This window comes from Lacerta agilis, chromosome 15 (genome assembly GCF_009819535.1).
Source record: "Lacerta agilis isolate rLacAgi1 chromosome 15, rLacAgi1.pri, whole genome shotgun sequence".
In the NCBI taxonomy this organism is placed as follows: domain Eukaryota; kingdom Metazoa; phylum Chordata; class Lepidosauria; order Squamata; family Lacertidae; genus Lacerta; species Lacerta agilis.
The window spans coordinates 27,874,014-27,899,863 of NC_046326.1; the positions used below are offsets into that span (position 1 = coordinate 27,874,014).

The following is a 25,850-nucleotide window of genomic DNA, read 5'->3' on the forward strand; positions in this document are numbered from 1 at the left end:
TAGACATCAATAGCCTTTTCCTCCTCCACGAATTTGTCTCATCCTCTTTTAAAGCCATCCAAGTTGGTGGCCATCACTGCCTCTTGTGGGAGGGAGTTCCATAGTTTAACTATGCACTGGAAAAGCTTATGCAGTCCAGATAGGGGAGGGTGTCCATAGGTTCAACATGCATCCCCCCCCTCTTAAAAGGGCAGTATTTTGGAACTGATGCCCAGAAAATGGACTTAGGATGTGCTTTAGCCCGGTGCTAAAATCCTCAGGGGGCCTCATAACATTCTCAGGATGATGGTGGATCAGTTTTGCGGCCCTGGTGTGAGAATCTGTTTGATGCTATTCTGGCTCTCCTCAGTCTCCTTCCGCCTTCCTTCCTTCCTCTGCAAGGGCTTGGAAGGCAGGATCTATATTTGGGTTTTTCTGAAGGGTCTCTCTGCTTTTTGCCTGGAGGGAGCCATTGCTGGGTTCTTGAGAGGCAGCTTTCCCCCCCCCGTTTACATTTGGAGGGTGCAAAAACAAAATAAAACCTCTCACCAAGGAGTAATGGTCATTTTGCCCTTCAAAGGCTGCAGGCAAAGCGACATCAATTAACTTAACAAAGCGCTTTCACCACCACTGTTCAAAGGGCAATTCGGATCATATTGGAAGAGTAATTCCCATGAACTTTGGCGACATTAAATTCCAGTTGTTTATGTTGCAAGGAGGCAATGCTTAAATGTCAATAAGAATGTTTTCCATTTGGAAATGCAAATTTCTCTCCCCCCCCCCCCGCAGTGGTGCATAAAACATTGAAATGTGGGTGCAGCATCTGCATGAAATGTCTGGAGCTCAGGGTCCTTTTACATGCAGTGATTTTTTTGCCCTTCCGGATAGAGGAAAACTGCTTGCTGCAGAAGGATCCTCCAGCACAGTGGGGCCTGGTTCCTGCCCAGGGCCTGATCCCACCAAGCCCTTGGATTTGATCCAACTTCCTCCAGCCTGTAATCTGCACAGCCACCACCAGCAGGCCTTGGGTATGTTTGTGGGGATGTCAGTCCCTCCCAGACCTGCTTCCCAATGTGAGGCTTCATGTTGTCCACTGTGAGAACAGGATGCTGGACAAGCTGCTGTCTGTCTCATAGACTCATAGAGTTGGAAGGGACCCTGAGGATCATCAAGTCCAACCCCCTGCAATGCAGGAATATGCAGCTGTCCAATATGGGAATTGAACTTGCAACCTTGGCATTATCAACACCATGCTCTAACCAACTGAGCTATCCAGGCTGATCTCTCTTTGGTCTGCTCAAGCTGAATTGTTGTTCTTACAATGCCTGATTGATGCAGAAATCATCATCTCTTGGCAGCAGTAGGATAATCATTCTGGCTGGCCTGCTCAAGTGATGCTTTGAAGAGCAAAAGGTTATTGGAAGTCAGGTTACTCAGCATCTGAAGATGGTTCTACATAGCGACATTTCTTTTTCTTGGAGGAGATTTGAGTGCAGCTGTACCCACAGGGGCCCCTGATTTTGTTTCAGGGGTTTCCTTAGATAAGAACACAAGAAGAGCCTGCTGGATCAGGAGAATGGCCCATTTAGTCCAGCATCCTGTTCTCACAGCGGCCAATCAGATGCCTTAATACAGGCATAGGCAAACTCGGCCCTCCAGATGTTTTGGGACTACAACTCCCATCATCCCTGACCACTGGTCCTGTTAGCTAGGGATGATGGGAGTTGTAGTCCCAAAACATCTGGAGGGCCGAGTTTGCGTATGCCTGCCTTAACAGCTCTCTCCTCTCCTGTGGTTTCCAGAAACTGGTATTCAGAAGCATTGCTGCAGAGCATAATCACCCCGGCTAGTAGCCTGGGATTGGGAGAGGAGGGTGAGAAAACACTCCTAGAAAATGCAGGCAGAGGGATGAGTCATTTCCAGAGTGTCCTTTCAGGTCCTGCTCCTGCCTTCTGCGCTGCATGTTTACAATGGGGGCCCTTGAAAGAAGCATTAGCTGGATGTAACCCAACTCCTCCGATGGGTCACAAGGCTTCATCTTCCAACTCCACAGGTCAGCATAGGATGAAAATGGGGCTGGCGTGGGCAGGATCTGCCATAAGCTCCTGTCCTTCCCCACCTCAAACCACCTGAGCAGCCCTTGCAATGACCTCTCCCTTGCCGACACTGCCTTCAGGCTGCCTTTTGCTCCACCGACTAAGAACCGTGGCTTTAAAAAAATAAAAAATGTTCTGCCAGCACCCTTGCAAACAGCCCAAGAGCGGACGTCAGTTCACAGCAACTGAATATACATATTAGTGGGGGTGGGACGGAGACTAATTGCCTTGATTACACTTAATTGACATGATCTCACAGCGTCTTGGGATGTGCTGGATTTTCCCTTCTGGACCTCTGGCAGAAAACGTTTCGAGCCACAGCTTCATATAATCAAAGGAGGCTATTTTTTGCCTAATGACTCCTCCGTCCAGAGCAGTGTTGTGATCTGGAGTCCAGCCATGTCACAAACATGGCAGGCAGCGAGCCGAGCCCAGCCAAAAGAGCGCCGGAGATTATTGCTTTACAAAAACATTGTGTGCACAGTGAAATAAGAACTGGCGTTCCGGCTGAATGCAGAATAACTTTTGGAGGCAAATGGATGTGGAGATGGTGCCTCACCAACACCCTGCTCAAAGGCTCAGGAGGCTGCAAACAAATGAATCTGGCCCCGAGTGAGAATCTCCATGATTACCCATGCACCTCCTTCTGCTGGTCAAACAAGCAACTTCCTCTCCTGGGTGAAGCTCCTCAGTAAGAACCAGTTAAGGAAGAGGCTGCTAGGTCTGCTCAATGACCCATCTAGTCCAGCATCCTATTCTCACAGTGGCCACCCAGATGCCCATAGAAAACCTGCAAGTTGGACATGGGCACCGCAGCTCTCTCCCCAGTGGTGGCCATCACTGCCTCACATCCACAAGTTCTAGTGTTATGAAAGAAGGAAACCTTTTGTCTCTATCCACTTTCTCAATGCCATGCATAATTTTATAAACTTGTATCATGTCACCTCTTACTCCGCCTTGCTCTGAACTAAAAGATCAAAAATGCTGCAATCTTTCCTCCTCGGCAAGTTGCTCCCGTTTCTGCTCACTTGTGGCAAAAGTGGGGAGTGCACAGCGCTTGACTGGCTAGTGCCAGTGATGTCACGGCCCCTCCGTAACTGTGTAGCAGTTTTGCAACTTTGGATCAGGTTGGTGTGTTTTCCTAAAAAAACAACAACCAAAAAACTAACGCACATTTAAGTGTCCGATAAACATACCTATTGCATTTGGGGTAATAAAGGTAGATCGAAGATGATAAACTTGGCCAGAAAAGATGCCTGAATCACTAGAACTGCTTGTATGTTCACCCACTGACCTTCTATGACACGAAGGTGGGAATAAACAGAAGGACCCCCCCCCCGCGCCAATACACTCACAGCCACTGATGTCTTAAAGCTACACTTGTGTGTAGCATCCAGGTGCCTCTAGCTAGGAGATACTAGTCTCACCCACCAACCTCTTTCCCATTACATTGCCCATCTGAGAGTTATGAGGCTTCCCCAGTGCTGGATTTCAAAGAAGGAATCTTGATCATTAGAAGTGAACCTTCTCCAAGTACCCACCAGGTTTCCTCCAAACATAGCAAAAGGGCGCTCATGATTGTCTCTGCAAAGAGAATTTCTTTCCTAAGGGTGAGATGGGATTGCATCTGTGAAATGTATTGGGGATGGGAAAATACAGCTGCAGTTGCCCCCACCTCTCTGGGAGAGGGGGGAAACAATCCTGGGAACATGCTCCCCTTCAGGTGGCTGGCTTGCCTGCACACAGGCTAAGGAAGGATGTATAGGGAAAGCCTCGACATGTGCTGGGCAGGAAGGTCCCTGTGTGGGTCGTCCTCCTTCCCCCTGCTTTTCCTTCTGTGGCATGCAGAGTGCCTCTCTCCTTCCCTCTGCGAAATGGGCTTAAAAGAGGCCAATTCAAAGACAACAGGAAGATTCCTCCCCAGGGACTTGCTGCTTGGCAAAACTACCCAATAACTGTCCGATGAAGCGTCCACCGGCCGCCCCCTCCTTTTGCGCACAGGTGTCCTCTCCCTCTCGGAGCACCCCCTCGCCTCTTGGAGGACCCTCTTTCCCCACCCCCAACTACGGTATAACGAATAGTTGCTTTGGCAGCTGCGCCCCAACAACTGAGGAGAGGCGAGCCGGGCCAGCAGCTCCTCCCCCCCCCAGGGGGCTGTCTGTAGCGGCCAGGAAGCTCCCACTCCCCGCGCGTCTTTGCTTGCTCCCTCCCTCCCTCCATCGCGCCCACCCATCCCTCTCCAGGCCCAGAGCGGCGGCGGCCTGCCCCCTCCCACCTGCCGTCTATAAAAGGCTGGGTCCGGCTTGGCCGGCCAGAGAAGCGGATGAACACACGGGGCGCTTCGAGGTGCCGCAAGTGTTGAACACCGATTGCGCTCTCTGGAGCCATGGAGGTCAGCGCGTCGCGGGGAGCGGCGTCCTCTTCAGGGTCGTCGCCGGGGGACCTTGCGGACCTGAACGCGCAGGATGCGGCGACGGTGTGCGAGGCGCTGGGTCGCTATGAGGAGACGCTGCGCGGCGCTGTGCGCGAGATCCACGTGGACATCCAGGCCTTCAAGAACGGCGTGGACCGACAGGTGGCCGAAGTGCTGCGCCTGGCCAACCCGCTGGCACACAACGTGTCCGAGCTCCAGAGAGAGAACCGGCAGCTGCGCGCGCACGTGGAGCGCCTGGCCCGGCAGGTGGAGGCCCTCAACCGGGCGGCGGGGCTCCCGGACGCCTCCAGTCCCGAGCCCGAAGCCCCTACGACGGCGGCGCCCTGGCCGGGCAACAGCAACCGCTTCGCCAGCCACGCCCGGCTCTCGCTCGCCACCAAAAGCCAGGTGAAGTCAATGGGGTGGGCGGGCAGGTGGGATCGCGTCTTAAAAGAAGCAGCAGCAACCCCGATAGTTTGGAGGCCCTCCCGTCCCCTTCTCCCTCTCGGCTCCGACGGTCAAGGAGGCTCCGTCCACACAGCAATCCTTGGGGGCTTTTCCTTCCTTTAGAAGAATTACCGCTCTGGCACGAGGGGGCGGGGTAGGGGTGGGGAAGGAGAGAGGAGGAAAGAAAGAGGCCCCCACACCGGCGGCTGTCGAGCGACCCTCGAGGGCGGGGGATTTGCTGCGGGCAGGATGTTTGCACGAGCGCTTAAGCACGTCGAGCGCTCTGGCTGGAGCGGGTGGTGGTGGCGGCGGCCCTCCGACGCCCCCTGTAGCCGTTTCCGCGTGGGAGGGCCGCAGCCCACCAGCACGAGAACGAGGTGGGCGAGGAAGGAAGAGCCCGTTCCGGCCACGGGGCGGTGCAAAGAGCGCCGGCAGCAAGCGAGGGAGGAGTTTGGGGGACGCTGCCGCCTCCTTCCTGGGGGATTGTGCGGCCGAGCAAAGCTTGCTCTCAGTGACCCCAGCCCAGAACCTCTTTTCACGAGGAAATGGTCTCTGTAACCACGAAAGCTAAACGTGCCAGTCTTTAAAGCACCACAGGATGCATATCTTGTTTTTGCAAGTGCTGGATTTGGGATGCAGAAAGAAAGCACCCTGGAGCATGTGAAGAGTACTGCTGTCCTCTGTCTGGCATTGGGCCACAGGACTGACCAGGCTGTTTTTCAAGAGCGCGGAGCCAAGGGAAGCAGCTGGTGGGGGCATGGGAATCGGCCAGAGGTTGAGGCTAGGGATGTCTTAAGGACCAGTTGCTTGCCAAGCCCCTAAATAGAAGGGTGACTTGGGACTTGGTGTCCCTACCTCCTGTGGAGGAGATGGGATTTCTCAATGTGGATATCGGGTGGATTTAGTCCTGTGGGGATCACCTTTTGCCCTTTTTTGCTGGGCGGGGGAGGCTTACTAATTTCCCCCATGCTGGGAAATCTGGGGACATGGATGTTAAAATGTTTTCCCCAAAGCACAGGCAAACTAGACTCGCAAGAAGTTAATAAGAAGCAACTGTTCCTGGAGAGAGAGCTTTGCCTAGCTGCATGCAACAAAAGTTAGATCAGATCAGCCACTATTCAGGCTCTGTTGGATTGGACCAAAGGCTAGGAGCTTTGCAGGAGCCAGGAAGACCCATCTGACAAGACCCCAGGCAGGGTCCTACCCACATTTGTCCTTCTGCCCAGTGTTTGAACCAAGTGCATTTTGCACCTGGCTACCGGTCACTTTCGACCAAGTGAAGATGTGTGGGTACCAGGATGCCACCTGACGTCTCCACCACCTGGCGGTGCATGCCTGGGGCTCCTTGGATCTTCACTAGCAACACGTCCTTTAGAATTCTGCCCGTGATATTTTTATCTGCACGATCGGAACAAATTTCAAGAACCAAAAGGTATTGTTGAGAAATACGACTTTTGAGCCCTCTGGCCTCAAAGTAGCAACTAGGACATTCCATTTTGGTGACTGCAACCCTGGTTTAAGGAGGCATTTGGCTCCTAGCTTATATGCTGTATCTGGGTTTCTAACACTGCTTCCACCTGCACCCCCCACGGCATGACTCTTCAGAGCTGCACAGTCTCTGGACTGGGGAGGTTGATGGGCTGCGGTGGGGAACCTCTGGCCTGCCAGTTCTCCTCATTTGACCCAAACCACCATAAGGACATAAGAACAGTCTGCTAGATCAAACCAAAGGGGGCACATCTAGTCTAGCAGGGTTATGCGGCTGGTTTGGCCCCAGATTTTGCCACCCCCATCTGTCGGTGTGGGGACATCAAGGCCATCTCCATGAGGAGGTTCATGCCTTGACCTTCTCCCAGACTTCTGATCTGCCTTTCTTTGCAAAGCCTCATCTCCGCTGCTGGGCCAAAACCTTGCAGAGACTTTCTGCTTCCACTGTTTATCTCGCTGGCCTGCATGTGTGTGAGAGAGATCGTCTCCCAGCCCCTCCTGCAGCCTCTGCTGTGTTTTTCTGAAGCCCAAGTGGAGGAGGCAGAGGCAGTGATCCAGCTGTGTGCTCCTGCTTCCAGGTGGCTCCTGCTTTGAGCCGCCTGCTGCTGTCAGGACCACTTAGCCATGACGTCACCTTGGCAGCTGAGCCCTGGGGGGAAGGGGGGGAGAGGAGCACAGGCAGCTGGAGTCCCCCTCCAGCCCAGCAACCAGCCTCTGGCCTTTCCATCAGCACGATTAATGGCTTTTGCAGGGAGTGGGTCTGGTTTATGTTACGCTCAGCGACAGCAGAGGTTGACAGCTGGGGCTTCAGAAGGGCCTGCATTTTGTTCTCTCCAAGCTCACCTCTGGGTGCTCCCCACGTCGGCTGGGGCTGAGCTCCCAGCACTGCACCCTCGCTGTGTCATGCGAGCCGATCCTGGGCTAATGGCAGTCACTGGTGGTGCCTCAGGGCAACTGGGGCCAGCTGCTGCTTAGCAGTGGCAAATGTTTCCTGCTGCCTTGTTGAGAGGGCTCAGGTTACAAGAAAGGAGATTCCGACTAAACACATGGAAAAAAAACTTTCTGACAGTAGGAGCTGTTCAGCAGTGGAACAGACTCCATGAGAGGAGCTAGCATGGCCATCTGCCATGGGTGCTTTAGCTGAGATTCCTGCATTGCAGGGGGTTGGGCTAGATGACCCTCAGGTCCCTTCCAACTTTTAAGGTTCTATGGCAGCCTCACTTTGGAGTGTTAATCCAGCTGTGGCTGGAGGGCATTGCAGGGTGGCCAGTGAGGTCCAGGTCTCCACGTTCCCCCTTCACCCCTCAGCCATAGAGGCTGCCCAGAGGTAATAGCACCTAGTGGGTGCACTGGTCTAGTCAGCTGCTCTACAGGCACCTGCCCTCTGGCTGTCTCCGAGGTCCTCCTTTCACCACCTGCGGGTGACAACCAGGCATATTGCACAGGTCACCACTTTCCTCCCAGATCCCACATTCCCGTGCCTTGAGGTTTTTCTCTGTGTCCTGGTGGAGGCTGTGGTTACTCAGCTGATGAAGAGAACATGCTTTGTACATGCTCTGAGAGACACTCCTTGTTCCAGGCCCCAGGCCAATATTTGAAAGGAGCTCTTTGCAAATCCCTGATTCCAGGTGGGCACATCTTCTCCAGGTGATGTACCTCCTGCCAGTGGGTTGCAGTTCCTGGCTTAAGTTTGTACCAAGGGCTGCATGTCATTTCTTGACAGGTGGTGGGGGGGAACAGTGCAGTCTTTTTTACTGAGGACCTGAATCTTGCAGATTGGCTAAGGTGAAGTTCATTTTGATATTTGGAGACATTTTTTAGGTGAAGTTCATTTTGATATTTGGAGACATTTTTTAGCACGAGTGACAAGTATAATAATCCTGCCTTGGGTGTGGGTGTAATTCTGTATTGTAATTTCGCAGATTGCTTGATAAACATAATGATTTTTCAGAAATGTGTCAGCTTTTGTCTGTGCAGCTTTTTCTCATGGGCAACTAGAAACAAGCCCCCCACCCCACCCCAATGAAGCTGAAGGTTCAAAGATTCAGGACAGACAAAGTCCTTCTTCACACAGCACAAACTGTGGGACTCACTGCCTCAGGAGGAAGGGATGGCCACCTATTTGGATGGCTTTCAAAGCGGATGAGACAAACTCAGGGAGGAGGCAAAGGCTGTCAATGGCTCTGACCCCTGATGCTTATGTTCTGTCTCCACTGCCAGAAGGCATGTGTCCCTGAAGAGTGGGGACTGGGGGGGGGTCATCAGTGGGGAGGGGGCTGCTGCTGCTGCATTCGTGTCCTGCTTATGAGGGCATCTGGTTTATTTCCAGGTGTCAGATGGGTTGGGGTATCAATTAAAAACCATACAGCAATTAGCACAGCGTATTACAATTGCTAGAACAGGCAGGAAAATTAAAGTGGTCCATGGGGGGGTAAGTTTGGGAGCCCCTGTCAGCAGCACACTTGAGGTTCAGAAGCACCACCCATTCCCCCCAAAAAACTGCATTCTGAAAAGCTTTGAAGCTCTGCTCTTTGGGGTTCTGGCCCCGCACGTGCTCCTCTCAAAGTTCTCTTCTTTTTTTGCAGAGTTTGGACTTAGATGATCTGAGTGACTTGAAGAGCAGGAGAGCCCCTGACTCAGCTGCATTGGAGAATGGGCACCACCAGCCCTCCGGAGGTAAGGAAGCCAAGTAACTCCCTGCTGGAGAATCCTAGAATTGTAGAGGTGGAAGGGACCCAAAAGGTCATTAGTTGAACTCCTGCAATGCAGGAATCGCAGCTAATCGCAGCTAAACACAGGCTGTGCTCCAGAACAGCCCCAAATTTGGCCCACCCTAAACCTTGCGAACTCGCAAGGCAGCCTTCGTGGGGTATGGCTATTAATGGGGTCTCTAAACATGTTCCCTCTTTTACCCTTTATCCATCCCAGAGATGGGAAGACGAGCTAAATCTACATTATTGAGGTGTTTGTTTGCTTATTTTTGCTTGTGTCTGAATGAAAATCAAAGCAGTTTACAAACACCCAATTACAACTTTCAACATGAACTTTTAACATTTTTTCAATTCTCTCTTTTTCAAAGTTGTGATTGCGATCCCCCTAGGGGATGAAGGAGGGATAGAAATGGCTGAAAAGTTTTCTGAGTACAAGAGCATAAGCCAGGCATAGGCAAACATCACAAGTCATGGATTGCGTAAAGGTGCCAACAGGGTTGAGCGAGCCTTGCTCTGGGAGCCATCAGGCTGAAGTGGGACTTCCTTTCTCCCTTCTCTGACCACCTCCCTCCACCCAAACCTGAGAACAGGGGAACTTCGGCAATCAGGAAATGGGCAGCCAACTCCTTGCTATTCACCTTCTGGCTTGCAGGTGCCCCCAAAGTCCTGCCTGCTTTCTCCAACACAGAGAAGGATCTCTGCAGTGGCAAAAGCCCAAACAGCATCCAGGAGGGCAACCCACTATCCCCAGCTAAATACACAGTGGTTCAGAAAAAGGCAACCAAAATGATCGAGGGGATGGAGCGAATCCCCTACGGGGAAAGGTTGCAGCATTCGGGACTTTTTAGTTTAGAGAGAAGGCGAGTGAGAGGTGACATGATAGAAATTTATAAAATGATGCATGTCGTAATTGGAGGAAGTGGATGGAGAAAGGTTCAGTGAAGCTGAATGTTGGAAGGTTCAGGACAGAGAAAAGAAAATACTTCCTCATGCAGCACAGAGTTAAACTGTGCAACTCCCACAGCAGGGCAGTGATGGTCTCCAACTTGGATTGCTTTAAAAGAGGATTGGGCCGATTCATGGAGGAGGAGAGGGCTATCCATGGCTGGTAGCCACCATGGCCCGGCTCTGCCTCCGCAATTGGAGGCAGCAATGCTTCTGAATACCAGTTGCTGGAAACCTTAGGAAGGGGGCTCAACTTCTGCTTGTGTGTTTCACAAAAGAGGCATCTGGTGGCCACTGTGAGAACAGGATGCCAGCAGGCGGATCTCTGGTTTGGCAAAAGCAGTATTGTGTCCGGGAGGGGGGGGGCACACACACACACGTTCAGCACTGGAAAGCTCAGTTGGTTAGAGCTATTAAGTGTTGATAACGGCAAGGCTGCAGGTTCAATCCCCGTATGGGACAGCTGCGTATTGCTGCATTGCAAGGGTTTGGACTAGACGATCCTTTGGTCCCTTCCAACTCTACAATTCTATTCTTCTTGCCACCGTCCTCGCTGCCACCCCCACCCGCCGTCCCGTTAGTTTAAAGCAATAGCATGTTTGTGTCAGCTGCAGGAAATGATAATAATCTCAGGAGAAGGAAAAAACAAGATGTTGCAAACTGCTTGGAGGGATCTCCCCTCCTTCAAAGGATGGTCTAGAATTTTTCCATTAATGTGAGCTGTGCTTCTTCACTGTTCACTATGAACATGCAGAGCCCCAGTAGTGACTTTTGCACTCAGTCTACTTTTGCGTCTCTCCCCGTACCCCCCCCCCAAGGCCAGGCCAGGCTTGCCCAGGAACCAGCTCCTCTCCACCGGCCGAATTCTTCTCCCGAGGCCCACGAGCCGGCAGTGAGTCTGCGGATGCCGCACCTTCCTGTGACCTCCGTCACCAGAGTGTCAGGAACCTATTCGGGAGAAACCACGGGGTCGCCCATCTCGCCAAATGTTCCCGGAGGGCAGCCGAGCGAGGCTGTGTCGAAAGCATCAAGCCAAGGAGGTAAAAGAAGAGCAGGAACCCAGCCGGCAGCTGGTGGCAAGCGGGAGGCATTCGGCTCCCTTCAGCCGTTGAGGGCCTCACCCCCAAGGCAACCCGTGAGTGTCATGCATCCTTCCTGGCTGGCCCCCGACCCCAGCAGGATTGCCAGGAGGACTTTGTGCTAGGCCCTTTAAATATGTGTTTACTGGGGAGTTTATAGGGAGTTGTAGTAGGGGCCCCCCTGAAATCTCCCCAGCAGCTTAGAGGATCAATTGTTCAAACACATTTGCCAGAGCAAGGGGAGGCCCACCCTCCTGGTCCATCAGCCTGGGTCTGATCCTTCAAGGGCTCTTCAAATGCTTTGCGATAAATAGACGCCTGCCTTCCTTTGCATGAAAACCAAACCTGCAGGCTTCTGACTTCTGCTTCTTTGCAGTGAGCGCAGTGAAGAATTGGAGCGTAAGTTCCACGAGGACCGGAAGCGCCGCCGTCACCTCAGGTCAGCCAGCTTGTCCCAACTGAATAGCTTCTTCTGCCCCACCCCGCCATTTACAACAAGGGATTCCATAATTACAGTATGGAGGTGAATTCAGGGCCCACCCCAACGCCGGAATCCTAACCCTGCTCAGGGCTCACTGAGACAGAGTGACTTAAGCAAATGCTTGTCATGGTTAAGCCATGGAACTGCCCCCCACTCAAAGGAGGCAGCGTTGGCCACCATCTTGGATGGCGTTAAAGGGCTAGGCAAATTCACGGAGGAGTGGGCTATGGGTGGCAACCAGCCACAATGGCTATGCTCTGCCTCCACGGTGGGAGGCAGCAATGCCTCTGAATACCTCAGGACAGGGGCGTTCTTAGGCGGGAAGCCAAGAGGCACCTCTGGGGGCAGGGCATCGCAGTGCGTGCGTGCGTGCATCATGACGCACGCGACGCCCCGCCACGGGGATGCTGGGCGGCGGATTTGGGAGACTCCTGAAGCCTCCGCCTGGTGGCGGCACCCCTTCATGCCGCGGCTGTTCGTGCCTGTGTGAGCAGCCGCAGCATGAAGGGGGGCTGGGCAGCAGATTCGGGAGTCTTCGCAGGCTGCAAAAACTCCCGAATCCGCCGCCCGGGCTCCCTTGGCGGAGCGCAAGTCGGGGCAGGGAGAGGGACGGGCCAGCGAGGAGGGGTGTCCCTCCTTGCTGGCCCGCCCCTCTCCATGCCCCGGCTCCGCAAGCCAGCCAGCAGCGGAGCTCGGCAAAGAGGCAAGGGGCGGGCCAGCGAGGAGGGGGTGGCACCCCACCTCGCTGGCCTGCCCCTTGCCTCCATGCCGAGCTGCGCTGCTGGAAGGGGGGGCTATTTTCGGCGCTGCTGGGGTGGAGCCGCAGGGGCGGCCAGCGAGGGGGGGTGACACCCCTCCTCGCTGGCCGTCCCTGCGGCTCCACCCCGGCAATGCCAAAAATAGCCTTAAAAGATTTAAAAAAAAATATTAAAACAAGTAAAAAAAAAGCCCAGTGGGCGGGGCTGCCCCCGGTGTGTCACCCCCAGCAGGGGCGCTGCCCGGGGCCCTCCACCCCCCCTGCAACCCCCCTGCCTCAGGATGAGGATTCGTGAGCTTGGGTCCTGTTTGTGGGTTTCCCACAATAGGGATCTGGTCAGCCGATGTGAGAACAGGATGCTGGACTAGATGGGCCATTGACCTGATCCAGTGGACTCTTCTAATGCTCTTATGGGCCCACATGGATCTGCATGACACTCAAAACACCAGGCCTGCATTAGCTAGGGGACATTGATGGACCCTTGACTCCGCAAAGACTGGAGGAGATGGACTTAGGCAACAAAGAGGAGTTTCTGTTTATGAGCCTGGTTAACCAGCAGCAATAAATACCTTAAAGGGATCTGGACACATGTGGCTATAAGGATTTTTGGGGAGTGGAAAAGCCAATTGTTCCCTGGGCAGGAGTTCTGTAAATGGGGGGGGGGGGGTGGACAGGACCACCAAAATGCCTTCACCCACATTCATTTCATTTTATCCGCAGAGAAATTCTCTTCCGTGACAAAGTCAGTGTCAACCGTAACCTACGGAGCCCACCAGGCTAGTGAAAGGTGAGGCTTTGGGGCTGGGGGGGGGGGCTAGGAGGCATCGTTCAGGGAGCCACCACACCTTCAAAAGGGTTGATCATCTGTAGCTCTGTTATAACAGGGCATTTGCCTTTTTCTCTTGTTCTGACAGCATTGTTGCGGACAACCAGCGGGATGCAGCCCCAAAATCCCACTCCCCACCCCCCAGGCAGGTGGAGAAGCGGAGAGAGCTGGTGAGGTCTCAGACGCTGCCCCGGACCTCTGGGACGCAGGCCAGGAAGGCCCTCTTTGAGAAATTTGAGCAGGACAGCGGGAAGTATGTGGCACCTCCCGTGGTCCCGATTTGTAGCTATGAGGGGTTCATATCTATATGCACATGTACAAAATGGGGGTACAGCTGACTTGGACAGCGGTACATGCATAAAGGATTCAGGGGTTTCAGTAGACCAGAAACTGAACGTGAGTACACAGTGTGATGCAGCAGCAAGAAAGGCTAATGCAGTTCTTTTTTTTTTATATGAATTTATTGGCATTTTCATAACAAAACATAAACCCACACCCACACCTACATATATAAATCAAATACAAACACAAATACAATTCTTCTTGTTTACACACTTAAGAGAATGTTCTAGTTCCAAATCTTGACAGTTGACTTCCCCTACCTTCTCTCCTTCGGTTTTAAATCCATATTCTACTTTAATAACATCATCTCTCAAAAAATTATATTCATTTAAAAAAGTTCGAACCTTAAACATAAATCTTAATAACAATTCTTTAAATCTTAACAAATTATTCTTATATCAAATCTAAAATATTCTTCTTTCCCTTAAACTGCTGCTAATAACAAAAAATTTCAAAATATCCCTTTTCTTGCTAAAAATTAAAATAAAACTTAATGTCTTAACCCTCCGATTTCAGATTACCATAACAAAGCAGTAATATTCTATACTTAACACAGTTCACCCTATCCCCCCTCTGTCCAATGTCCTTCTCCATCTTTCACCGGAACCACTCCTCCCATTGTCATCTTTTCTTGTACGTCCACAGAACCAGACACAGTCCCCAACAGTCCTTGCATCGAGCATCAGGATACCCTGTTCATCTTCTCTTGGCTTCTCCCATTCAATGCTGCATTCTTCTATTTGTAAATATCTTAATTTCTTGCCCTTCGCTCCCGAGCTCACACCTCGGGGGCTGGATATAACATTCCTCGCCGTCCTCAGGCTGCCACCACCGAGGGACGCTTCTTTTTCCGGGAATTGCCATGCCATCTCACTCAATTTTCTAATCATCTCCTTCAGCTCTTTGCCAAGTCTTTCTTCCATAGTATCGAATATCTGGAAGGTCTCCTCTGTGGGAAGTAGATTTTTCTTCATATCCCCACTCAAAACCTTCAATTTCTGATTAAGCAGTTCCAGTTTCAGTATAATAATCCTTTCTTCATCAGTTAGTCCAGTGTTCAAAACAATTTCAAAAACAAAGCCCAACATGGTGAGGACGGGCATAGGTATCAAATTTCAGTTTCTATTTCAATGTTATCCGTCATATAGCAGTGATTTTCCACTTCGGTTCAGAGTTTTCGCAGTCATTTTCTCTGAGACCGGGGCGCAAAGACCAAAACTTTCAAATGGAATATTCTCCATCCTCTTCCGCCCCAAAGGGAGATCTATAAAGTCTCACTCATAAAAAAATCTTGACAATGTATCCATCTAGTAGCAACAGTATCACAATCCGTTATTTTCTTGCCTCCGAAGGGAGACAGGCAGACTTCCTTTATCTAAAGCCTCCTGGGTCGTTAAGTCTTTAAGCTCAGCAGTTAATCCAATTAAGTACTCACGACCTCCGGGCTTCTTTTCCTTTCATCTCTCAGGGAGAACGTCGTCGCTCATCAAGGCCAGTACTCGCCGCTTTTCCGCCCGGTTGGGGCATTTCCCCTAATGGCCTGGCTTCGCGCTCCCTTCACCCCCACTCCCCCTTTACAGGAGGAATGAGGGAAGGGTGCTTAGCCTAGCGGGCCCGCCGGGGAGCCCGAGGCGCAGGACGCTCTTCCCACGCCTCACCGGAGCCCCGCGTAGCGGTGGCAGGGCTCCAACCCCCGGGCTGAACTGGGTCGCCTCGCTGCCGAGGCAACCCAGCGACCGCCCGTGATGGCGACCTCGCCGGAAGCCGAAAGGCTAATGCAGTTCTAGGCTGCATCAACCAAAGTAGTGTCCAGATCAAGGGAAGTAATAGTATTACTGCCTTAGTTATAACACACCTGGAATACTGTGTCCAGTTCTGGGCATGATAGTTTAGGAAGGACATTGAAAAGCCAGAAGGTGTGCAGAGGAGGGTGACCGAGATGGTCAAATTTCCCACGAGCAAAGGAGGGACAAAAACTCTCACGGCAGCCACAGCCCAGCTCATGGAGGAGAGAGACTGCTATTGACAGCTACTAGCCCCAATGGCTGTGCCGTGCCTCCACACTGGGAATAGCTAAGCTGGTAGAGTATGAGACTCTTAAATCTCATGGTGGTGGGTTCGAGCCCCACGTTGGGCAAAATATACCTGCATTGTAGAGGGTTGGACTAGATGACCCTTGTGGTCCCTTCAAACTCTACAATTCTACGCTCTTCCCTGCAGGGGCAAAGGGGAGGGGCGGGCCAAGCTGAAGCGGTCGCAGAGCTTTGGGGTCGCCAGTGCGAGCAGCATCAAGCAGATCCTCCTCGACTGGTGCCGATCCAAAACCATTGGCTACAAGGTATTTGTTTATTCCATTGCCTGTATCTCCCTCCTCCTTCTTTGCGGAGCAGTGGGTGGCGTATGGGGGTCTCCCTCTCCCTCATTTAATCCTCACAACCCTGCGGGGTAGGCTAGGCTGAGAGGCAGGGCCTGATCCCCAAGGTTATACCCAGCCAACTTGATGGCCAAGTAGGGATCCCCATCTCACCATCTCCCTCCTTCGCTCTTGTAGAACCCCATGGCCTGTTGTGAAAGGGGAGGGGGCTTCGTAAGCTTGATAGCACAGAGTGTTCCTTCTAACTTCTCCCTCCCTTCCCCCCCCCCACCCCCAGCACATCGACCTGCAGAACTTCTCCTCCAGTTGGAGTGACGGGATGGCATTCTGTGCCCTGGTCCACTCCTTCTTCCCAGAGGAATTTGACTACCAAGCACGAGACCCCACCAAGCGCAAGGAGAACTTTGAAGTGGCCTTCAGCACGGCAGAGTAAGTTGACTGCAGCCTCCCCTGCTCCTGGGCTGGAAGCTCACCCTTAGTGAGCACAGAGATTGGTTGCCCAGGCTCTCCAGTTAAGACTGCGGCATTTATTACCTCTGCCTGACATTTGGGGAGGGCTTGCAGGGCAGGGGGTGGGGAGAGAAAATGTTCTATGAGATGGAGGGCCTGGGGCAAGTCCACCTGAGCAAGCCTCCTTTGCTGGGAGGTCTGAGTAATGACTGCATTAGAAAAATGGTACAGCTCTGGTTGCCTCGCCTCAAAAAGGTGTTGGGTAAAGTCCAGAATAAGGCACCCCAAGTGATCAAGGGGGTGCAGTGACTCAGGTGGTGCAATGGGTCAGTGTGTCTGGCTGCTAACCAGGGACAGTTGTGGGCAGGGTTTGGGTTGGACTAGATGGCCCTTTGGGTCTCCTCCAACTTACAATTCTGTGACTCCCTTATAAGGAACAGTTGCAGCGTTTGGGACTTTCTGCTTGGAGAAAAGGCAAGTAAGAAGTTTAGGAAATGCTGCAGAACTTGTGAACAATGCAGTGAAGCATAAGAAGATTCAATATAGAGAAAAAGCATTTCATGCAGTGTGTCGTTCAACTGTGGAACTCCCTGCCACAGGAGGAAGTCATGTCCACCATCTTGGATGGCTTTAAAAGGGGATTGGGCAAGGTCACGGAGGAGGAGAGGGCTATTAGTCGCAATGGCTATGCACTGCCTTGGAATCCGTTTCTGGAAACCACAGTAGGGGAGAAAACTCTTGTGCTTGTGTCCTGTTTGCGGGTTTCCCGCAGGCATCCAGTTGGTCGCTGTGAGGACAAGATGCTGGACTAGATGGGCCCCCTTTGGCCTGATCATCAGGCCCTTCCAATGTTCCTCTCTGACTCTCGGCTGCCTCTTGCAGGAAAATGGCCGGCTGCGACCGCCTGATCGAAGTGGACGACATGATGCTGATGGGCCGCAAGCCGGACCCCATGTGCGTCTTCACCTACGTCCAGTCCCTCTACAACCACCTCCGGCGCTTTGAATGAAGCCAGCGCAGGCCGCGAAGGGAGCCGCCAGGGCCGCCTGCCGAGAGGGTTGTGGCACTGCTCTCGCCGGAGCAAACAGTTGCTCCCTCCCCTGTGCCCACCTCTTCCTGCGTTGCCATGGAGGGAGGCCCCAGGCGGGCAGAGGCTGCCACCGCCCCAGGCCCAGTGCCAGTGGGTTGTGGCGGCAGGGCTGACTGGTCGAGGCAGAGGTTTCTTGATCTCTCCAGGCAGCTGAGGCTGGAGGAGGTGCTCAGGCTGCCCTTTCCTCCATTTGGCACAGGCCCCCGGGGGTGTCTGCCTGCGCCTGGAAGCTGCCTTCATCATGTGTGCCAACAGAGCTCAGTGCCACCCTCTTACCTACCCCTGTTTTCTTGAGTTGAGGTTAGTAGCAGAGGCTGGATGCCAGGTGCTAGATTCGGCCAGGGGTAAGTTCTTGAAGGAACCCCACAGCCTGTGTGTGTGTTTGTTTGGCATTGGGCAGCCCACTTCCGTTTTTACTTCTACTGTGAAGGCAACTTTGCTTCCGCTGCCCAACTCCAAGGTGCAACAGCCCATGTGGCAAAGCTGAGAGCTGAACAATGGCCCCAGGAGCCACAAGTCAGATTGCCAAGACCAGCCTGGCTCCTCTTTGTCCCACTTTCATTTCCCACCTACAAGGCAGGCCACGCTGTTTGTATGTGTGTGTGTCTGTGTGTGTGTTCACTCTTGTCTCCCTGCTTTGGACAAAATTGAAGCCAGCCTGAAGACCCCAGGGGGTTAGAGGGCAGAAGACTCTGCATAGTTCCCCAAATATGGAAACTGAGCAGGACCTCTTGTCCCAAACAGCCCCCCTCCCAGCTTGAAAATGAGCCCTAAAATTAGCACCCTGTGAAGGAGGGCTCCTTGGTTCTGCTAGGCCTAGGAAGGTGCACCCACTACCCCCACCCTGACCCACCCAAAAGAGGTGCTCCTGGCTTGCTCAGTCCAGCAAGAGCTGCTCCAGGCCTTTTGGGTTGAGGCTTCCTTGCTGATATTTATACATACATTTATATATAATGCCTGGCTCTGTACAGATGGCCATTTCTAATCCCCTCTCTATATATATTAAAAGGCAGCTCTTGTTTGGTCTTCGTCCTTTTATTCTGAAAAAGCGACATTTATGAACTTGTAAACATCAAGTCAGCCTTAAATAACAGCGGCAACTAAGTTAGAAAAAGAGACAGGCTTAAAAAGGCACGAACATCAGAAACACGCAACGGCTTTCCTCGAAATGGGTGCAATGGCTCCTTCCTAGAGTGGAGAGGAATCTCTCCCCCCCCCCCCCCAGGAACAAACCCAACTTCTCTGCACGTGCAAATGGATGCAGGCGGACTCTGTCTTCTCTAAAGGAGGGGAGGGGGCTGCTGTGCCTGGCTTGAGCTTGGAATGCAAAGCCTCTCTCCTGTAATGCATCTGCTCCCGAAACACACTGACAACAGCTGACTTGGAGGGGACAGCACCTCTCCCCACCCCTGGAATTGGTAGCAGGAAGAGTATGCGCTCCTGACCATATATAGGTATACGAAAGCCATGTGGCGCTTGAGCTGGAAGCATTTTGGAGTACCGCTCAGTGTTCCCAGAGAATGAGGGGGTGGGCAAGGTTAATAAGAGCAAGGTGACCCTTTTGCTGGGGGGCTAGCCTGGAAGAGGGGAACCTCTGACCTTACAAGGCTCCCCCCTCCTGGGTTGGGAGGGAAGGGAGAGAAACTGGAGCTGTGGGTGGGACGGGGATTCGTCCGCCAGCCCCTCCTGCACCAGAAGAGCCTCACATGGTTTTCCAGACCTTGTTGAGAAGTTTCACCACCTCCTCGTAAATGACAAAAACGATGGCCACATCCAGACAGACCCGGCCGAGGCGGGGGACCGTCCCTTTGTAGAACCTGTGCAAGGGAAAGATCCCAAGTTAGAAAGGGGTTTTCAACAGGTTGTCCCCCGCCACCACCTGTTAACCCAACATCAGACAGCAGCTAGTGGGTGGAGACTCGGGGGTGCTGGACCAAGGAGACCTGGGTTCAAAACCCAGCCCAAGCTATTTAGGCTCTCTGGGTGAGCAGGGGGGGGGGGTCAGTCACCATCTCTCGGCCTGGCCTACTTTGCAGGGTTGCTTTGTGGATAAAATGGGCAGCGGTAAAAGGAAATAGAACCACACACACTTCCTTTGAATGCACTGGATGAAAGCCACGAATAAGTTTTTAAACAAATCTGTCAGGGATTCTTGAGCTGTGATTCCCACATTGCAGGGGGTTCAACTGGAGGACCCTCGGGGGTCCCTTCCATCTCTACAATTCTATACTAATTAAATGAGTGTGCTGCCTGCAGAGTCAGCAGCTCCAGGTAGGGACATCTTGCAAGGGAAGACAGAGAAATCTTGGAGGCAGGGTGAATGCCTTTTGTGCTACATCACATATGTCAACAACTGAGAATTGGCAGTGTGTCTTATGAAAAATGTGAGAGGGGGAAGAGGAGAAAATGCCAGACAGTGGCTCCATCCAGTATCCTGCCTCCCAGGCTGTATTTTTTTATTTATAAAAATACTTTTATCAAAAAATCAGTGGTGTATAGAAACAAAACCATAAAAAACACTTTTAAACAGTCATCAACTAGCCATTGTGGAAGGGTGTGTATTCTCAATTGCTTGTACAGGCCTGGCAGAATAGAAGAGCTTTCAGCAGGCATTTAAATGTTGGCCCGGAAGGTGCTTGCTGAATCTCCAGTTTCAGAGAGTTCCACAGGACTGGGCTGATGCAACACCAAGGGCTCAGTTTCTCTGACCATTGATGCTGCAGGTGATCTCAGTGATGGAGCTGGGATAGAAGGGTTCAGGCAGTCAACCACAAGAAAACTGCAGAAGATAAACTGGAGTGCTAAAATCCAGTACAGTGTGGGAGATGGTGCACTTTGCTTGGCTGTTGTTGGGTGGGTGATTGGGGAGAAGAGGCCGCCTGGATTCATTGAGCTGCCTTGGTAAAGTCAGTATATCTAGGCCTGGCCTACCTCGTTAAGATTGTTAAGGCTAAAACACCACTGAGCTGCCAAAGAGGAGAGAAAGTGAGATAAAGGTCTAAAGCACACAAAAGGGCCCCAGTGCAAGTCAGCTAAGATGAAGGCGGCCAGTTTAGCTTCACTCACGCCAAAGGGCCCTCGTTTTTCAGGATCTGGTAGGCACAATCCAGGGTGTTTCGGTACTTGTATGCTTCCAGTCCCTTGAGAAAGAGAGAAGAGGCAGGTTTGGAGTTAAGAGCAGCTGAAATCCAGCCCCTTCCCAGAGGTGGCTGGGAGTGCCCTCACCTGCATCCTGGTCTTGATGACATCCAGGGGGGTGTTGCCAAAGACGCTGGCTGCTCCCGCAGTGGCCCCAAACGCAGCCGTGACAAACGGGTTCATCTCCCTGTGGGGGTCGTCCCCTGCCAGGCCCAGCAGAAGGGCAGAGAAGAAAGAGACATTCAGGCTGATGCAGGAAAGGGCTGCCACCACCACCAGCAGCACAGGGATAAAGAAAGCTCATCCCCGGCTTAGCTGAGCGCCTTCTTACCTAGATACCAGTTGCGGAAGGAGGTCATGACGAAGAAGCGGATGGCCTGGTTGGAGCCTTGCTTGAGGATGGTGGCTGTGAGGCCCTGGTAGGTCCCACGCAGGCCTGCAGGGCAGAGAAAATGGGGAGCTCTGGTTAGGGGGCAGCTGCTGCCTGGTTGCCTTCAAGTCCACCTGGTCTCGGGCCAAGAGAGAGTTTAGAGGTTTCTGTGTGGCAGACACCCCTGTGGCTCTATACTGCTTGGGCAAAGCTTCCCCAATTTTCTGGAAAAGGCCATAGCTCGGTGCTTTTGCATTGCATTGCAGGGGGTTGGACTGGATGACCCTTGGGATTCCCTTCTAACCACGATTCTACGGTAGAGCATCTGCTTTAAATGCAGAAAAGAACCAGCATGGTGTAGTGGTTAGTTGACCTCTTCTGAACACCACCCAGCTTGCCAGTAGCCTTCTTAAACTGGGGTGCCCAGAACCAGACACAGGAGTCCAGGTGGGGTCTTTGTGGCAGAATTCACCACCAAGGAGTTGTAACGAGGGCTTTATTTGTTATTCTGCTGCCGAGACAAAAGCAGCTGCCTGCATTTCTGCTCCAGCTTACCTTGTTCCCGTACAATTTCCCGAACTCCGTGGAAAAAGCCTCTGTACCTGGGTGTCAGGGACCCTTGATCGTGAATGAACTTCACCTGCAAACGGCAACGAAGAATAACGAATTCAGCACCGAACTTATTCTGTGTGTCTCCTCATCAATAAATCCAAAGGCGAAAATGGGATAGGAGAAAATGAGGGCCGGGGTGCCCTCCTTCCACACTGAGAATGCGCTCTAAATGGTGCATCAAGCTCAGCCTGGGTGGTGCAGTGCTTAGCACAGGGTACCTGGCTGCAATCAGGGAGACCTGGGTTCGGGGGCGGGGGGAAATAATCCACTGATCCACAAAACTTCCTGCGTGACCTCAGGCCAACAGCCAGACCTACCTCACAGATAGGTAATGTTAGGAGAAGAGGGTGTGATGTAATGTGTGCGTGACAGGACCCCTCCCCAACGGTGGGTGCAACTCCATGCCTATGGGCGGGGGCACATTCACACACACACCTCGCCTCTGCCCAACTACCTGAGCCAGCCTCATGGCTGCAGTTCCATCGCATCTGCCATGAGATGCAACCAATGCTTGGAGCTCCACCTACCTTGATGGTCTCCATGGGACAGACGACCACCACGGCCTCCGCCACGCCAGCCCCAAGGCCACACAGCAAACTCTTCTTGCTGTCCAGCTTCCCTTGAGGGTCCTTGGCAGAATTGCTGAGGACCTCAAAGACCCCAAACCTGCAGAAAACCAGGGGGCTCAAACTGTGTCTTGGGATCATAGAATTGTAGAGTTGGAAGGGATCCCTGAGAGTCAACCAGCCCAACCCAATGCAGGGATCACAACTACGGAATCCCTGACAGATGGACATCCAACCTTTGCTTCAAAACTTTCCATGAAGGAGAGTCTGCTACCACCTGCGGGGATCCCTCTAGCCGGGATGGGGATGAAGTGCAGAGGTTTTTAACCCTTTTGAGTCCATGGCTCCCTTGACCAACTGCATTATTCTGTGGCACCCCCGTGGGGCTCAGGAGCCCAGTTATGTCAACCCTTGCCTGCAGAGCAGACATCCTCTCACACTTTTTCGGACACCCTCCCTTGTGGAGTGTTCCCTCAGCCTCCTCTCCCCCCTCTTTGGGAGCTCTCTGGGCAGCTGCTGCTGCTGCCCCCCCCCTCCGGTCTCTGAACTGCCCCCCTGCCCCAAAGAGAAGTGCCTCCCAGAGGCAACCTTTGCCTGCAGAGCTTACAGACAGGACTGCTGCAATGAACAGCTGTGCAAGCCTTTGGGAGGCAGAGACTTGAGAGGGCAACAGAGGAGGGAGGGAAAAGAAAGAGGGACAGAGGCCAGTGTTGCCCATGGCACCCCTGACCATCATTCAAGACACTCCAGGGTGCCACAGCATACTGGTTGAAAACCACTGCTCTAGTGAGTCCATTTGGACTGCTCTCTGTTTGGGTGCTGTATTTAGGACCCCCAAAGTGGCCCCTGTGTGCAAGTCTGAGAAAATCCAACAGGGTGATGTCGCCAAGAAAGAGCAGCAGGTGCCTACCTGACAGCAGATTTCGGGATGGAGCCGTACAGCAGGGAGCTGAGGCCCCTATACAGCCCCCGGAAGCCATGGTCCTGGACAGTCAGTCTCACACAGTGCCCTGCAAAGGAGGCACCAAAGATGCTGTGAGCACAGGAGATGCGGAATGCGGACTGGCTCACTTGCGAGAGCTGCCTGGAGCTCCTGGCTTGAGTACAGTTCTGGGAAGGCAATCTGAAGTCATTGCAAGGCAGAGGGTCTGTGACAACTCAGCTGCAAGGGAGATTTGTGCTCCTTTCAGAGGAACTCTTCCCAGGCCTGTTTCACTTGCTAGTCTGCACATGATGGGCTCAAGGGAAGCCTCAATTTCACAGAGGGGGTGTGGCCCATCTAGATCACAAGGAGGGGGTCGGGTGGAGAGATATTTGTTGGGGGCACAAATGCCTTGTTCTTGGGAAGGGCTGAATCTAACAGCAAATGTCTGAGAAGATATTAGGCCCACCCACCAACCTGCCTTGGGTAGGGAGACTGGGTCTAAACAAAACCAGAACGAGGAGGGGAGTCCCAGTAGGGGGTCAGAGCAGCCAGTCATTGAATTGTAGACTGAAGGGATCCCCAAGGGTCATCTAGTCTAACCCCCTGCTATGCAAACGCCTTGGGACTCTGGCCAGCCGCTCCAAGGGGTGGAAAGGATGGCTGACCAATGCTCCTGTAGCGCGGTGGGTTGGCCCTCTCATCCAGCTGCAGCTGCGTCTTGACATACTCGGTGGGGAAGGTGATGCAGATCTCGATGCCCCCCGCAATGCCGCCTGAGCAGGAGAGAAAAAAGGGGGTGAGGCGTCAGTGAGCTGGGCCCTGATCTGCGTGGAGAAAAGAGGGATGCTCCGTGCCCCAAGAGTCAGCCTGCTGTGTCCTGCTCTGCAGGGCTGGTGGTGGTTCAAGAGAGTCAGGTCTGGGCAGCGGAGGAAGCAGCGTTGCACCAAAGGAGGGCGATGACGGTTCACCTAGCTCAGTATTGCCGGCACTGACTGGCAGCGCCTGTCTGGGGTGCCTGTCGGGAGGTCCTCTCCCATTCCCATCCCTGGAGATGCTGCATCGGGAGCTTTCTGCAGATAGAAGCAGGTGCTGTGCCCACTGAGCAACACCGTCCTTGAAGGGCTCTCTCTCCACCCACCCTTCAGCCTCCGGGCCAGAGAGGGGCTCCCGGGGGCTAAAGGCGAGGAGGAGCCACGGAGAAGCGAAAAAGGGATGCCAACCCGCCCGCGCCGGTGGGACCGGGAGGTCGCGCCGTCAACCAAAGGGACATTCTCCTCCTCCTCTCCCCTCATTCCGCACCGCAGTGTGTTCTGCGCCCGCCCGGGGGAAGGAAAATGGGTGGGGGGTGGGGCCGCCGCGGCCGCTTCTGCCTCACCTGCCAGGATCGCCTTGCCTGGGTGGGTCAATTTGGGCCGGCCGGGGGCGGCGGCGGCGACCGGAGGGGCTCGAGCCCCGCCAGGCTCCGAGGTCTCGGCCATTCCGACACGCCCAGGCGACTGTGAGGCTGAGGCGACTCCTCGGCTCGATTACAATATTCATAAGCCCGTCATGAATATTAATAGATGGCGCGGGCCGCTCGAGCCAGCCTCAGGGGGCACGCGGATTGGCAGCTGCGAGGCCCAGAGAGCGTGCGATTGGCTGAGCACAGAAGCGAAGTCGGGTGGCCGAGTGGGGTGCTTCCCTCCCCCCCCACCACATTCTGCTGCCATTGGCGCATGCGCAAGGCGATGCTTTAAGAAAGGACTTTTGCTGCCCCCGCCCCGCAGTCATAGGAGGTAGATTGGTCCTGAGTAGGAAGGTTCTCTTTAGCTACCCTGGTTCTTCAATAGCGAGAAGGAAGCAGGACACGGATGACAGTAGAGACCGACAACTAGAGTGAACGCTGCCTCCTCTGATGGCGAAGGCAGCAGAGCACAGCCCCCTCCATCATGGCTAGTTAGCCCTTTAGTACGTCTTATTGTCCTCCAGGAATTAGACTAATCCTCTTTTTACAGGTTAACTGCGCTACTGTGAAGGGCTTTCCTTTTGTCTGTCCAACCCTGCTATGCGAGAGTACAATAATAACAAATATATAAAAAATTCCTTCCAGTAGCACCTTAGAGACCAACTAAGTTTGTTCTTGGTATGAGCTTTCGTGTGCATGCACACTTCTTAAGATATATATATACACACACGCACGCGCGCATAGTTGTTAGAGAGTTGGATTAGCACCTGGGAGAGATCAGGGTTCAAATCCCCACTCGGCAATGGAGCTCACTGGGGGTGCCTTTGAGGGCCAGCCACTGCCTCTCAGCCTAGCCTGCCTTAGAGGGTTGTTGAGGGGACTAAAATAAGAGGGTGAGGAGAACCATGTACGCCATCTTGAGCTCCTTGGAGAAAAAGGTGGGCTATAAATGCAATCAATCAACCCTTCAGTGTCTTTGGAGGATCGCACAGATTTCTCGTCTTACGAGAGGGGAAGTAAAGCCGTCCTCTGTCCACACCACGCGTCATTTTATAAATGCCTCTATCATGGCCCTCATTCCCCACACTACAATAATAATAAAGAACTCCAGTCGCTTTCCACTTCTCCTGGAAAACGAGGGGGGCCCTGAGCATGTGCCGAGCGCCTGTCCTCCCCGTCCTGGCCAGTGGTAGAAACGCCGCCCTCTCGGTTTTCCAGGCTTCGCGCCTTTTCATTCATTCCAGGGTTCGTTCATTCATTCCTTCCCTCCTCCGCGAGTTCGGAGGCGGCAGCAGCCAATCGTGGCCGCATTCCGGA

General features: G+C 53.2%; 2 protein-coding genes across 2 annotated transcripts; one reads left to right on the forward strand and one right to left on the reverse strand.

The window, feature by feature from the left end:
- Positions 1–4,433: 4,433 nt before the first annotated feature.
- SMTNL2 (smoothelin like 2) lies at positions 4,434–18,680 on the forward strand. Its single transcript, XM_033171651.1, has 9 exons — positions 4,434–4,896; positions 9,009–9,099; positions 10,925–11,119; positions 11,535–11,597; positions 13,117–13,183; positions 13,311–13,475; positions 15,785–15,902; positions 16,216–16,367; positions 17,271–18,680. Exons 1-9 carry the CDS (start codon positions 4,462–4,464, stop codon positions 17,395–17,397), a joined length of 1,413 nt encoding a protein of 470 aa, XP_033027542.1. The 5' UTR covers positions 4,434–4,461; the 3' UTR covers positions 17,398–18,680.
- Positions 18,681–18,742: 62 nt separating this feature from the next.
- LOC117059807 (tricarboxylate transport protein, mitochondrial-like) lies at positions 18,743–24,634 on the reverse strand. The gene is made up of 9 exons (XM_033171652.1): positions 24,465–24,634; positions 23,755–23,862; positions 23,075–23,174; positions 22,126–22,264; positions 21,542–21,626; positions 20,948–21,052; positions 20,704–20,819; positions 20,545–20,618; positions 18,743–19,295 (listed from the first exon to the last, which is right to left on the reverse strand). The coding sequence occupies exons 1-9, from the start codon at positions 24,565–24,567 to the stop codon at positions 19,181–19,183; spliced, it is 945 nt and encodes a 314-aa protein (XP_033027543.1). The 5' UTR covers positions 24,568–24,634; the 3' UTR covers positions 18,743–19,180.
- Positions 24,635–25,850: the final 1,216 nt, after the last annotated feature.

What these genes read in the sequence shown, in the direction of transcription:
- SMTNL2 (XM_033171651.1), top strand. Translation starts at nt 4,462, where the DNA reads ATGGAGGTCAGCGCGTCGCGGGGAGCGGCGTCCTCTTCAGGGTCGTCG. An exon ending in GAAAGCATCAAGCCAAGGAG is followed by an intron (nt 11,120 to 11,534) that starts GTAAAAGAAGAG and finishes GCTTCTTTGCAG; the next exon opens with TGAGCGCAGTGAAGAATTGG. An exon ending in GCCCACCAGGCTAGTGAAAG is followed by an intron (nt 13,184 to 13,310) that starts GTGAGGCTTTGG and finishes TTGTTCTGACAG; the next exon opens with CATTGTTGCGGACAACCAGC.
- LOC117059807 (XM_033171652.1), bottom strand. Translation starts at nt 24,567, where the DNA reads ATGGCCGAGACCTCGGAGCCTGGCGGGGCTCGAGCCCCTCCGGTCGCC. An exon ending in GGAAATTGTACGGGAACAAG is followed by an intron (nt 21,053 to 21,541) that starts GTAAGCTGGAGC and finishes TCTGCCCTGCAG; the next exon opens with GCCTGCGTGGGACCTACCAG. An exon ending in TCATCAAGACCAGGATGCAG is followed by an intron (nt 20,619 to 20,703) that starts GTGAGGGCACTC and finishes CTCTTTCTCAAG; the next exon opens with GGACTGGAAGCATACAAGTA.